The 13,617-nt window shown below is 33.9% G+C and overlaps 1 protein-coding gene across 6 annotated transcripts in view; it reads right to left on the reverse strand.

Annotated features, from left to right (window-relative positions):
- Positions 1 to 4,573: 4,573 nt before the first annotated feature.
- The window catches only part of LOC127732213 (cholecystokinin receptor type A-like), a 93,781-nt gene continuing 84,737 nt past the window's right edge, over positions 4,574 to 13,617 (reverse strand). For 5 of the 6 annotated variants that reach the window (XM_052241299.1, XM_052241301.1, XM_052241300.1 and 2 more), the window contains exon 2: positions 4,574 to 5,971. In XM_052241299.1, coding sequence (XP_052097259.1) covers positions 4,726 to 5,901 — 1,176 coding nt within the window. In that variant the 5' untranslated portion in view covers positions 5,902 to 5,971 and the 3' untranslated portion in view covers positions 4,574 to 4,725. Of the gene's footprint in view, positions 5,972 to 11,431; positions 11,570 to 13,617 lie in introns of those variants that run through there. The other variant, XM_052241297.1, reaches the window with a different exon arrangement.

Genomic DNA, 13,617 nt, shown 5'->3' on the forward strand with positions numbered 1-13,617 from the left:
ACTGTTATGGCTTATTTCCAAACAGAAACCTATTAAAAAAAAGCCTAAGTATGAAATTAGCTCAAAACTGCAGTTCTGACAGATTTTAGCTAGTTTTGAATATTAATAAAACAGTTAAATAAGCGACATTATGAACCAATACCAATATTATGCTTTGAATTAAAACTATGTATTGTTTTTCTGATACACGTGTTTTCAGTTTGGTTAGTAACGTCCTTCGATACAAAATTTAACAAAAATAAGTATATTTTGTATCAAATTGCGTCAACGGCAACATGCAGTGCTGAATACATTTTGATTTTGTCGAAATACTATTAGACTATAAAGACTTTTTTTCAAATATATGATATAGGTTCTTTAAAACGAAAATTCCAGTAGTATTTGAAAACTTTTCGATTTAAACACTGAGTCAAATAAATACAGGGATTTTGGTCCTACCTCTTTTGAAATTTTTATAAATTGCATTTGTAGATTTTCTGCTTCCAAAATTTTTAACTGTAAATTTGCCATGCAGTTTTAAGACGGAAGTAACTTGTATGTCATCACTCAACTATATATAAGGGTCTGGATGGGATTTACTCAATAGAGAATAATGGGCAAAATTTGCAGAATAAAGGGCTAAAAAAATAAAGAATAGAGAAAAATAGGCCGAAAATATAGAATAGAGAATAATGGGGTGCTAAATGTACAGAATAGAGAATAGCAGGCAAAATCTATAAAGAATAGAGAAAAATGGCCTAAAAATCAAAGAATACAGAAATGAAGGACCCCCGTCCGGACACTCATATATAATATACTGAAGACTGCGATGCAGAAATAAGACAAAAATCTATTCACGAAAATGCAAGGTGTTAACATTCATATTTGAACAAAAGGAAATAAGACAGATACTCAACGCAACAAACAAAGGAAGACGGAAGGATATCTCTTCAATGGACACTCGAACTGAAAATAAATAGGTGAAAGTACCTCAAGCGTAGAGATACATTCAACTGTATAAACACAGCACTCGATAAAAAAAAATAAAATATTAGAAGGTAGATATGAACGGACTAGCAGTTCCCGAGCGTACACATAAGCTATCGTGCTTAATTTCATTTGATAACTTAGATACCATAGGTGTTCTAAATCAAATTAAGGTTGCAATTTCAACAAGGAAAGTTAATCTACGACGATTTTGATTTTGTTTTGATTTTTTTCCTCCCTCTCAAACGGTTAATATTTAGTTTGCCTTTCCAAGCGTATTGATATCACTTCCGGTCACATGATGCAAGTTAATACAATGAAAAGTCGACCCAATCAATATTTCCGCCTGTATCTCAAAATAATAAGCCAAAACCACCTCAATAAACCATGTGATAATCTCTTTTAAAAGAGTGCACTCGACTCCAATCTTAATTGACTAGGATTGTCAGTTTTCCTATCGAAGGTCGGTGGTTTTCTCCGGGCACTCCGGCTTCCTCCACCAATAAAAACTGGCCGCCACGAAATAGCCCAAAAGCGGTGCTTAAAAGTGGCGTTAAAACACAATAAAAACAAAATCTTTTAAAAGACTTACTGATGGGGATCATTCCAAATACCTATACCCCAAAGGTGACGGGGGAATAGAAATATGGTCACTACAGGTCTTCCTCCCACCGGCAGTAAAACCCTTGCCAAAGTGGGGCGTCCGGGTGTGCGTGATGTACAAGTATGCAGTCACCGGTCAGAATAGGGAAGTTAAATCCGATGCCTCGTGTAGAAAGAGGGCCACGCTGTCTGCACGTTAAGAACCCTTGCAACAACTATTTGAGGGGTTCGTAGGTGGCCTATTGCAAGGCAAAATTTCTGTCCCTATCCAGGGGTCCAATATACCCTAATTTTCCAGTGGGTGTCTAAATTTCCTCGACCTTCTTCCCGGCCGGCCTCTACTGCAGGACCTACCTATTGTATTTTTTGTTAATATGTTCTCATCCTGAATGTGCATGAAACATTTGCCACTGGACGTTAAGCAACCAACAATTAATCAATCGATCGAAAACATGTCGTGCACAAAGAAATTGTTGTAAAGAAAGAGGCGGAGGACATCGAAGGGATATCCAAACTCATAAGTTGAAAACAAGCCATTTTGTCCCAGGTTAGAGTTGTCTTTATGACATTGTTCCTACATCATTTTTATTAATATTGTATCTATATTGTGTCATAGATCAAACTTATTCGTTCAGTGCATGTTTACTTGTTTTTGTTTATATATCTTTTTGATCGAGTTAAGCAATTGATATTTTATAGTGTGTCTTTTTGTGTTGTAATGTTACAATACTGTTTCAGGTTAGGGTGAATGTTTAAACCCGCTAAATTTGTATGCACCTGTCCTAAGTCAGGAGCCTGTTGTTCAGTGGTTGTCGTTTGTTGGTGTGGTTCATAAGTGTTTCTCGTTTCTCGTTTTTTATATAGATTAGACCGTTGGTTTTCCTGTTTGAATTGTTTTACACCAGTCATTTTGGGGCCCTTTATAGCTTGCAGTTCGGTGTGAGCCAATGCTCCGTGTTGAAGGACGTACTTTGACCTATAATTGTTTACTTTTTATACATTGTGACTTGGATGGAGAGTTGTCTCATTGGCACTCATACCACATCTTCTTCTTTATATTGACAACGTCATAGCTAAACACCGAAAAAAAAGACCAAAAGACAAACAACAGTATACAAAACACAACATAGCAAACTCAAGACTAAGCAACAGGAAACCCTCTAAAACTGGGGGCTATTTCAGGTGCTCCGGAATGGTAAGCAGATTCTGCTCCACATGTTGCACTCTTCATCTTGCTTATGTAAGTACAATCATTGTTAGGGTATCTAGTTTTAAAAATGTGTCCAATGACTCCGCATGCCATCCAAGATGGCCGACATGACTAAAAATAGAACATACGGGTAAAATGTAAGTTTTGCGTATTATTTTGAAAATCACGATAAATAGAGAAATTCTGACAAGAGCAAAAATGTTCAAAATGCTGAGCTCTAACTATAGTCCATTTATGTCAAAACTGTCAGACGACTACTTATTAGATTTTAAAAAAAAAATATCAAACATGACCAAAATCGTCATACGACTCCTTACTAGAGTTATTGCCCTTTAATGACGATTTTTACCACATTTTTGCAATTTTGCCCCATATCTTAAAAATTATAATAGATAAATAGAAACTTTTATCAAGAAGACAAGATTTACATACAAGTCAAACATTTAAAAAATTGTAAGTCGACTCCTTATTGAACTTATAGCCCTTTAATGGCAATTTTCACATTTTTTCCCATTTTTGCCTTTTATCTTGAAAACTCTAATAGATAGATAGAAACTTTTAATAGCGCACATGATCAGCAAGACAAGGTCTTCAAATAAGCCATTATGGTCAAAATCTTCAGTCGATTCGTTATTGAAGATGTTGCTCTTTAATGATAATTTTTTACATTTTTTTTGCATTTTTTGCCTATTATCTTTAAAACTATAGTAGATAGATTGAAACTTAAGACATGAAAAAATATAGGATAAGATCCACAAATATGTCAACATGACTGAAATTGTCAGTTAACTCTTAATAGAGTTGTTCCCCTTTATTAACGATTTTTACTAAAAAGTGGCCGTTGCTGAAGATGCAGGTGAGCAACCTAGGCTCTTTAGAGCCTCTAGTTTTTTAGCCCAAGCTTAATTCTTATATGTTAATAATACAAATATTGCTTTTGCAATAACATGATGTTGTGTGCGGGCTGACATTATATTTCATTATCTGGTATTTATTCAGCAGTGTGGTATTAAAGATTTTAACACTGGATATCAAGCTGACATAGAATTGAATGTATGGGTGCTGGATGCATAACAGGAGAGTCTTGATTTGTATGGTGGGTGCTGCATGCATAGCAAGAGAGGCTTAGTCTGTCGATTCACCTGGTCGTGCTCCGATTGGAGCTCTTGCGATTCTCTCATTTTTTATTATCTTGGTTTATACATTAAAAACAGCAAATATATTAAACAGCAATATGAATGGGAAATACGAACTCCTTAAAAATTACTTTTACACGACAGAGATAGTAGATGCTCTGGAAGGATAAGCATATCCAGTTTGAGAAATGTGCTCAGTTTTCAATTTTCTCTAAAGTGCTTGGGAAACTCTTTTTCGGTTTTATATTTTTTGTATGTTTTCTTTTAAATTGTAATGTTTATTTTAGAAGAAAGGACATAGTTGATACCCACCTCTTTTGGTCTCTAGTGGATACTGTAAACCAACTTATTTTCGCGAACACTTTATTTCACGTTTAGCCCCTACTAGCCCATTTCGTGGCGATTTAATTTCGCGATTTTCAGATTTGTTTGATGTAGTTTAATAAGGAAAGATCCAAGTTTTACATATTCGCGACGATTTATATTCGTGTTTTTTTTTCTCCTCGCGAAAGTCGCGAAAATTAGTCGGTTTACAGTAGTTGCAACGGTCTCATTGGCAAACATACCAGATCTGCTGATTTTAATATATACCTTATATATCTGTGAACATTACACGAGACACATACACAAAAATACAATAAAAATTCTTAAGGTAGCATTTACATTCAATAAATGTATTTATTTTTGACTTATTTTCGTCGTCTGAGGTTTAACTAGTCCTAAGCAGAAACAAAATGCACACAAAACAATGTTTAGCATTAATAATGTTACGGTGTTCGTCACTTAGATAAAGATATATTGTAATGCGATCTACAGCTTAAGATTTCCTTGTTTTTTGCACCATTGGAGGCTTTCTTTAAATTGGTTTCTGAATTGCTTGCTGACAAAACAATAGATGAAAGGGTTGAGCACACTATTCATAAAATACGACCTAAGACAAAGTTGATATGTCACCATTCCTGAAACTGTTAAAGATTGAACTATTGTCTTGGCTTGATACCGAATGATAACTGCCACCGTATGGGGTACAAACGATAAGATGAATGTCACGGTCACTAGAAACATCATGATAGTTGTTTTACTCAGAACCTGTCGCCTGATACTACTTCCTCTCGATTGTCTAGATATGGAGCGAGCAATTTCAGTATTTTTAGAAGATGATGACTCGTTTGATGTTTCCCTTCTGAAAATGAAAGAAAACCTACCGGAAGGTTCTGTCGAATTTGGAGACGGTGTTTCGTCTGAAAAATCTAAACTATTTCTGATTTGTGAAATTTCCGTGCTCATGCGCAGACTTCGTCTATGACGTCTCTGTGCTTTACGAATACAAACTTCTCGACCAACAAGTGAGTAAAATATAATGAGTAACATATCTGTAATAGTCTGTCCAACTACTAGTACATACACATATAAAGTAGGAAAAACTTTGCCATGCATATGATCGGAAATTAAACAGGTTTTGCCATGTTTAAGAGTACGTGTGCCGTAAAGCAAACACATTTGCCATGAAGTAATAATAGCAAATATCAGAGCACTAATCACAAGCTTCTTGGCAGTGTTTGGGTCTATTAGAGGTCCATGGGGTCGACATATCCTTTTGAATCTGTCAATGGCAATTGCAATCAATATAAAAGCAGACGAATTATTTATAACTGACGAAATGAATCGAGAAATTTTACAAAGAACAGGATAATCAAAGCTATCGAAATGCACCAGTAGCGCTATTTCTATTGGCATGATGAATGTACAGTGTACAATATCGAGAAACGCTAACGCCATTATAAAAATGCGCGTAGTTGACGCACGACATTTCACTATGTAAATATAAAGTACTGATATATTTCCAGGAATTCCAAAGATTAGCAACACAATCATATAAATAAGTGATGGCGTCAGTGAGTTCATAAGTACATGGTGATTTATAAATAGAAAGTCGTCATGGTTATAGATACTGGACGTGTTTTCCGGAGATTTTGTAGTAGCCATGACTGAATTATTCGTGGTTTTGTACACAATGCAATTGTCATTGAAACCTCCTTTCACACTTGAAGATCATCTGAAAAAGAAAACAGAAACATACAATAATATATCCTTCCTCTTTACTTGACGAAAATTGAGATTTGGTGTCAACTTTCATAAAGAATAGTTTAGACCAAAAAATGTGTTAAATATGCATAGTCAAATTGCCACTTGCAAATGTAGCACGCATGCTCAGGACAAATTATCTTTTGTGTGTCGTTTGATTGATTTATAATATATGGTACCGAAGTCAGAGAGCACGATTCGTGTTTCTAGGAAATCTGTTTCATGACGCTTTAGATTAAAAATTCTGGAAGCCGAATAATATAAAAGAATAGTGATAGTCATATGCATTATGGGCCTACATTACACAATGCAACACCAACTATTTCAGGCGAACTTGAGGCCTGATGGATTTGTAAAATGAAATCAAGTAAAGATCAGTAAAATGACGTAATTCATAAAGTGCAAATTCAGTCAAAATATATCGTGAATCCATTTTTCCCTTTAAATAATAGAAAAACTTGACATAATATTCCTACTTATTCTGATATAAGCAATTCTTTAAAAAAATAGTTGCATTATAACAGACAAATGGAAAACATTTTACACTTCCCATTGTCAATAGCCCCATCTTTACGCGTCTAGGGCACTAGCATATAAGCATCAAGTACTTTATCAGTGTATTGAACACAAAGACTATTAACAAGCTTGGATCCAGTCATTTTGAAAGGGGGGTTCAAACCCCCGGAACACTATGAAACGTTCTCATAATTAAAAAAAAAAATAATAAAACAATAAAAAAAATAAAAAACCCACGGAACACCCCCTGAATCCGCCGAATGTATTAATATGATATACATTTAAACTAAAACAAGGACAGCCGCCAAAACACCCACACTAACGACCCGGATGCCAAGAACTAAAAAAATATAGTTTTGGATAATATCCAATCTTTAACAATTAATGGTGTTTTTTATAATGCCTTTTTGTTGTTCTTTTTATACTTAAGAATACATGAACTACTAAATAGATTTTATAACAAAAATACTGAACTCCAAGACAAATTCAAAATGGGGAAGTCCATGAATACTGACAAAATCAAACGCTATCAATCAACGGAACAAGTGGAAAACAACTGCCATATTCCTGACTTGGTACAGGCATTTTCCGAAGAAAAATGGTGGGTTAGACAACATGGTTTACAGCTAGCTACACCCCCCTAAAGGGACTTTAAGAGACAATCTGATTGAAATAAATATCCTGTGTCAGCGGACCTGTTAGAAAACGAAAATCATATTTTTGACTTGGTACAGACTATCTTTAAAGGAGGAAGTGGATTAAACGATCAATGTATTACTTAATTGTTATATACGTTTTTTTGACAAACAATAAATTAAAACCATAAAAAGACAATTCATTTGAAAATAATGTCAAGTACATAAACAAACACGAGTGTTTTTAGAAAAAAAGTGTTAAATCTGACGCTTTCATTGCAAGGTTTAAGAAACTCTGATTCTTATTATCTCAGGCAAAGTTGATCTTAGATGGATTTGGCTTTTTACTTTATTGGCCCTTTTTGATCGTCACGTGTTTCGGTACTTATATATCAAATATTTGGCATTGAGCGTTCCTATAGATGGTAAACCAACAAAAGTGCTTCGGATGCATATCATTTATAAAGTATTATTTTCATTTTTAAAGTTGAAATTTTTAGACAGAATTGTTTTTAAATTAGTCTAAATACCATAACTATATTGAGAATAAAACGTGGCATTAATTTCTCTTTCTGCCATTTCAAATAACAAAAAGAAAATAATACGAAAAATTATTTGAATAGTGATAGCCATATGCATTATGGGCCTGATTAAACAGTGCAACACCAACTAAATCAGGCGAACTTGAGGCATGATGGATTTGTAAAATGAAATTAAGTAAAATTACGTATTTCATAAAGTGCAAATTCAGTCAAGATATCGTGAATCAATTTTTTCGCTTTAAATAATAGAAAAAACTTGACATGATATTCATACTTATTTTGATATAAGCAATTCTTAAAACAAATATTTGCATTATTTCAGTCCAAAGGAAAACATTTTAAACTTCCCATTGTCAATCGCGCCATTTACGCGTCTATAGGGCACTAGCATATAAGCATCAAGAACTTTATCAATTCATTGAACACAAAGGCTATAAACAAGCTTGGATATAGTCATTTTGAAAAGGGGGTTCCACCTCCGGAACACCATGAAACATTCACACAATTAAGAAAAATAAAAAAAAAAAAAAAAAATGAAAAAGAGGGGGAGGGGTTCCAACCCACGGAACATCCCCTTAATCCGCCGAATGTATTAACATGATAAACAGTTAAACTTAAACAAGGACAACCACTAAAACACCCACTAACGACCCGGATGCCAAGAACTAAAAATATTATAGTTTTGGATAATATCCAATCTTTAACAATGGAGTTTTTGATAATGCGTTTTTGCTGTTCTTTTTTTTAAACTTAAGAATACATGAAATACTAAATAGATTCTATAAAAAAGTATAACAAAAATATTGAGCTCCAAGGTAAATTCAAAAAGGGAAAGTCCATAAATACTGACAAAATCAAACGCTATCAATCAACGGAACAAGTGAAAAACAACTGTCATATTCCTGACTTGGTACAGGAATTTTCCTGAGAAAAATGGTGGGTTAGACATCATGGTTATATAGCTAGCTACACCCCCACCCCCAAGAGAAAAAAGAGACAATTTGATTGAAATATAGATCCTGTGTCAGCGCAGCGGAACTATTAGAAAACGAAAGTCACATTTCTGACTTGGTACAGACTATTTTAAAAGGAGGAAGTGGATTTAAGATCAATGTATTATAATTACTTAATTGCTATATACGTGTTTTTGACCAACAATAAATTAAAACCAGGAAAAAACAATTCATTTGAAATAATGTCAAGTACATAAACAAACACGAATCTTTTTAGAAAAAAAGTTTTAAATCTGACGCTTTCATTGCAAGATTTAAGAAACTCTGATTCCTACTCTCTCAGGCAAAGTTGATCTTAGATGGATTTGGCTTTTTATTTTATTGGTCCTTTTTGGTCGTCACGTGTTTCAGTACTTATATATCAAATTTTTGGCTTTAAGCGTTCATATAGAAGGTAAAACAAGAAAAGTGCTTCGGATGCATATCATTTATAAAGTATTATTTTCATTTCTAAAGTTGAAATTTTTAGACAAAATTGTTTTTAAAGTAGTCTAAATATCATAACTATATTGAGAATAAAACGTGGCATTAATTTCCCTTTCTACCATCTCAAATAACAAAAAGAAAATAATACGAAAAGTTATTAAAAAAAACAACAAATCAAAAAAATAATATTGTACAACTATAGACTATTTACGTTTGGAGCCAAAAAAGAAAATACAGCTCGTGTTGAAAAAAAATTGTCGTGTCAAAAGGTTTCGTAATGCGATTAATCACTTAAAACACTGCAGGACCTAATTAAAATCCGCACTTGGTTTAGAAATTTGCGAATTCGGGGTACAACCTACACACTTCTTTTGCGAGTAAATGTCAAGCTGGTATCACAATCTACTTTCATCAAATAACTGTCAAAATGAATAACATATTGAAAAAGATGGGCGAAAGATACCAAAGCGATATTAAAACTCACGATCAGAAAAAAAACTGACAATGCCTTGGCAAAAACAAACTGACAATGCCTTGGCAATTGGCAAAAACAAACTGACAATGCCTTGGCAAAAATAAACTGACAATGCTTTGGCAAAAAAAAAACGAAAAACGACGAAAAGACAAATATCAGTTCACAAAACACAACAAAAAAGACTGAGCAACACGAACCGCCCCAAAAACCAGAGGTGATCTCTGAGTAATGAAAAAGGAAAAACATTAAAAAAGTCTTTCTTCATTCCATGCATGCATGAATGAATGAATGAATGAATAAATGAATGAATGAATGAATGAATGCATGCACGAATGCATGAATGAATGCATGCATGCATGAATAAATGAATGAATGCATGAATAAATGCATGAATGCATAAATAAATGAATGAATGAATGAAGGAATGAATGAAGGAAGGAATGAACGAATGAACGAATGAATGAATGAATTGATTGAATGAATGAATGAATGAATGAATGAATGAATGAATGAATGAATGAATGAACGAACGAACAAACGAACGAATGAATGAATGAATGAATGAATGAATGAATGAATGAATGAATGAATGAATGAATGAATGAATGAATGAATGAACGAACAAACGAATGAATGAATGAATGAACGAACACGAACGAACGATCGAAGGAAGGAAGGGGGGAAGGAAGGAAGGAAGGAATGTATGAATGAATGAACGAACGAACAAACGAACGAACGGAACGAACGAACGAACGAACGAACGAACGAACGAACGAACGAACGAACGAATGCATGAATGAATGAATGAATATTTGACTTCCAAAGCCATGACATTATGAATGCAATTTAAAATAGTATAGAGACAATGGAAAAGCGAACGAACGAACGAACGAACGAACGAACGAACGAACGAACGAACGAACGAACGAACGAACGAACGAACGAACGAACGAACGAACGAACGAACGAACGAACGAACGAACGAACGAACGAACGAACGAACGAACGAACGAACGAACGAACGAACGAACGAACGAACGAACGAACGAACGAACGAACGAACGAACGAACGAACGAACGAACGAACGAACGAACGAACGAACGAACGAATGCATGAATGAATGAATGAATATTTGACTTCCAAAGCCATGACATTATGAATGCAATTTAAAATAGTATAGAGACAATGGAAAAGTCAACATAACACAAAACTGACCAGAAATGAATTCACTAGCTCATATGCCTAGCTTTGTTTTTTGCAGGTAATATAAAAGTATTCTGTGAGATATCCCGACAAAAATCCGAATAAAACAAAGACAACTGATGCATTTATTTTAAAAGATAACTACTCTGTTTGTTGATACGGAAAATACAAAAGGACAAATTTAGTAGATGGAGATGACACAGAGCAAAGTTCGGACGAAAAAATTGACAAACAGATAAATTAACACACATATCAAATAAATCATCAATATAAAACTATAGCATGGTAAAAAAAAAATAGAATAATTACACATTCTGTTTCTTATGGCTCTAATGTTCCTGGAAAGGAACCCCTTTTATAAATTACATATGAAGTAAAGTTGGTGCCAACTTCATGCACAAATCAAATACCACCTAAAGGGTATATATATAAATAAAAATACAGGAATATCTCGAAGTTCTTGCACATTTATAGGCCTGTGAGTTCCTTCTATAAAATGAGCACGTTGTTTGTCTTACAAACTATATGCACCCCTGTTTCGCCTTAAAATTACGCATATGCTCTGCGCAGTCTACAGAATCACATTGAATAATATGTTTGTGGATTAGATGATTACCTACCTTGATACATCGATTCTTTTCCTAACCTTTTATATAAAAAAGCAGCGTTTAACAATGAAACCTCAGTAAACAATTTTACACAAGGAAGGAAACAGGCAAACTGATAAACACAAACACAGCATAGAGATAGTCATCATACATGTATCAATTTTTAATTAGTATTTCCTGTTAAATATAGTAAAACATAATGTTAAAAAGTAAAGTAGATATTGTCTGGGACTATTATACTACTAACGTTTAACTTAGTATAATAGTCCCAGATATTGTACATTGTTTACTTTGTTTTCCCATAAAAGTAATTGTCCTAAAGCTAGCTATTTCGGAATCTGCAACACTTAACCCTAGAGTTTGCAATACTTGAACTATTGTTTTTCATTTTTGCGTCGAACAAAGGAGCAGGAAAAGAGGAAAAATAATAAAAGTGAATAAAAAAAACCGCCTTTTCTGTAATAAAGTGTTGTATTGAGTTATCCGGGTGAAACTGAAATATCCAAAGCTAGAATGGGTAAGGGTCGGGGATTCGAACCATTTTAGAGTTCTTAAAAGATTTATTAGATGAGGGGCGGGGCATGACCCAAAGGTGCGAACTTCTAGTAGCATTGCAGAGGACATGACATGACCCGAAGGGGCAAACTCATTGTTGCATTGAAAAGGCCTGAGCATGACAAATCAAGAATATATATGGTTTTTAGGTGGACACATACACATAAATCATTTGACCTTGAAGGTCAAATGTAAGAAATCCCCTTTATGATAAGAAACACATTGTCTTGAGGTGATTCATTCATGTTTAAAATCCTAAGTCTACGACAAAGAATAAAAAAGTATGTTCCGGACACGAAAATTTCATAAAAAGCAATTATTTTGATCTTGAGATCAAAGTTAAAGGTCACATGAAGGTCGTTATGATATGCCACCCACCATCTAATGGTAACGCGTCTTTATGTCAAATATTGTCAGCCAGTGTAAAAAGATAAAAAGGTTTTGGCCTGACAAGGTTGTATGAAAAGAATCACTGGAGAAGAATTACCACTAAATCATAATGTCTTCCTTCGTCGAAGGGGATACACCAATGCGACGTTGTTTTATAATGAAAGTACAGTCTTGCATTCGTACAGATATGTGTCTCATACATCGCTGATGATTTGTAAGTGTCTGTTAATACCGATAAATGTTAAGCAAGAAACATAGTTCAAATGTTATAAATTTATCAGAATCAAAATTTTCATACGGACGGATAAATGTTTTTCTTTTCAATCAACTGTTACATATTATATTTCGTTTAAGATTACACTTAAATTTTAAATAAGTAAAATAACAATACTTATGATAATTAAACGTTTTAATACGCATATATATATAATTGAATACTAGACATAACTATATTATTTTTGTGTAATAAAGAAAGATTCTGCGACAAAAGTCTATCGTTCTTTTATTCATATTATCAAAAGTTAAAAGTACAAATCGCACATACAGTTGGTAAAGTGGGTAAAACGTGTTGATAGGGACACAAATTACATACTAATTATCAGATTCCTTGTATTGTGTTTGTTTATACTGATGGATGCCAAAACAAACATATCTTATTAAACAATACATCAGACACTTGTTATTACAAGTAAATTACGTTTGCTTAAGTGATAATCTTAAGCTCTTTTATTCAAAATAGAACATAACAATGTTTTACATATTGCTTTATCTTTTGCATAAATACATTCTGTCCTGTAACATTCAGAGATTGGTGAAGCATTGAAGGCTTCCTACAAGAATCGAAGAATTGATTTATGCTTTAACGTCTTTTTGTAGTGCATTTTTGACTCTCAAGGTAACTGACTATACGGCATGGGTTTTTCTCATTCTTGAAGGTCATTTTTATAACCAGCTGTAGCAATTGAATTAAAGAGAGTGGTTAACATAGCTTAGCAATTCGCGTCGTTCTACTAAACGTTTCAAGTCTAACTCCCAAAACAAATGTTTGAGGAGGATCAACGGTAAACTTTTGAGTAGTGAAAAACGACCGCTGAATTTTCTCGTAGTAAGTGGGTTCACCTCGAATGCGGGAGGTCGTGACTGGGTCAAACCAAAGTTTGAAAATTGACATTTGCTGCTTTTCTGTTACATTGTAAACTAGCATGTTAAATATTAGCTCAACGTGTCGCTTAAGTAAAATATCTCATTAACGA

The sequence above is a fragment of the Mytilus californianus genome, unplaced genomic scaffold, assembly GCF_021869535.1.
Source record: "Mytilus californianus isolate M0D057914Y unplaced genomic scaffold, xbMytCali1.0.p SCAF_22, whole genome shotgun sequence".
Lineage (NCBI taxonomy): Eukaryota > Metazoa > Mollusca > Bivalvia > Mytilida > Mytilidae > Mytilus > Mytilus californianus.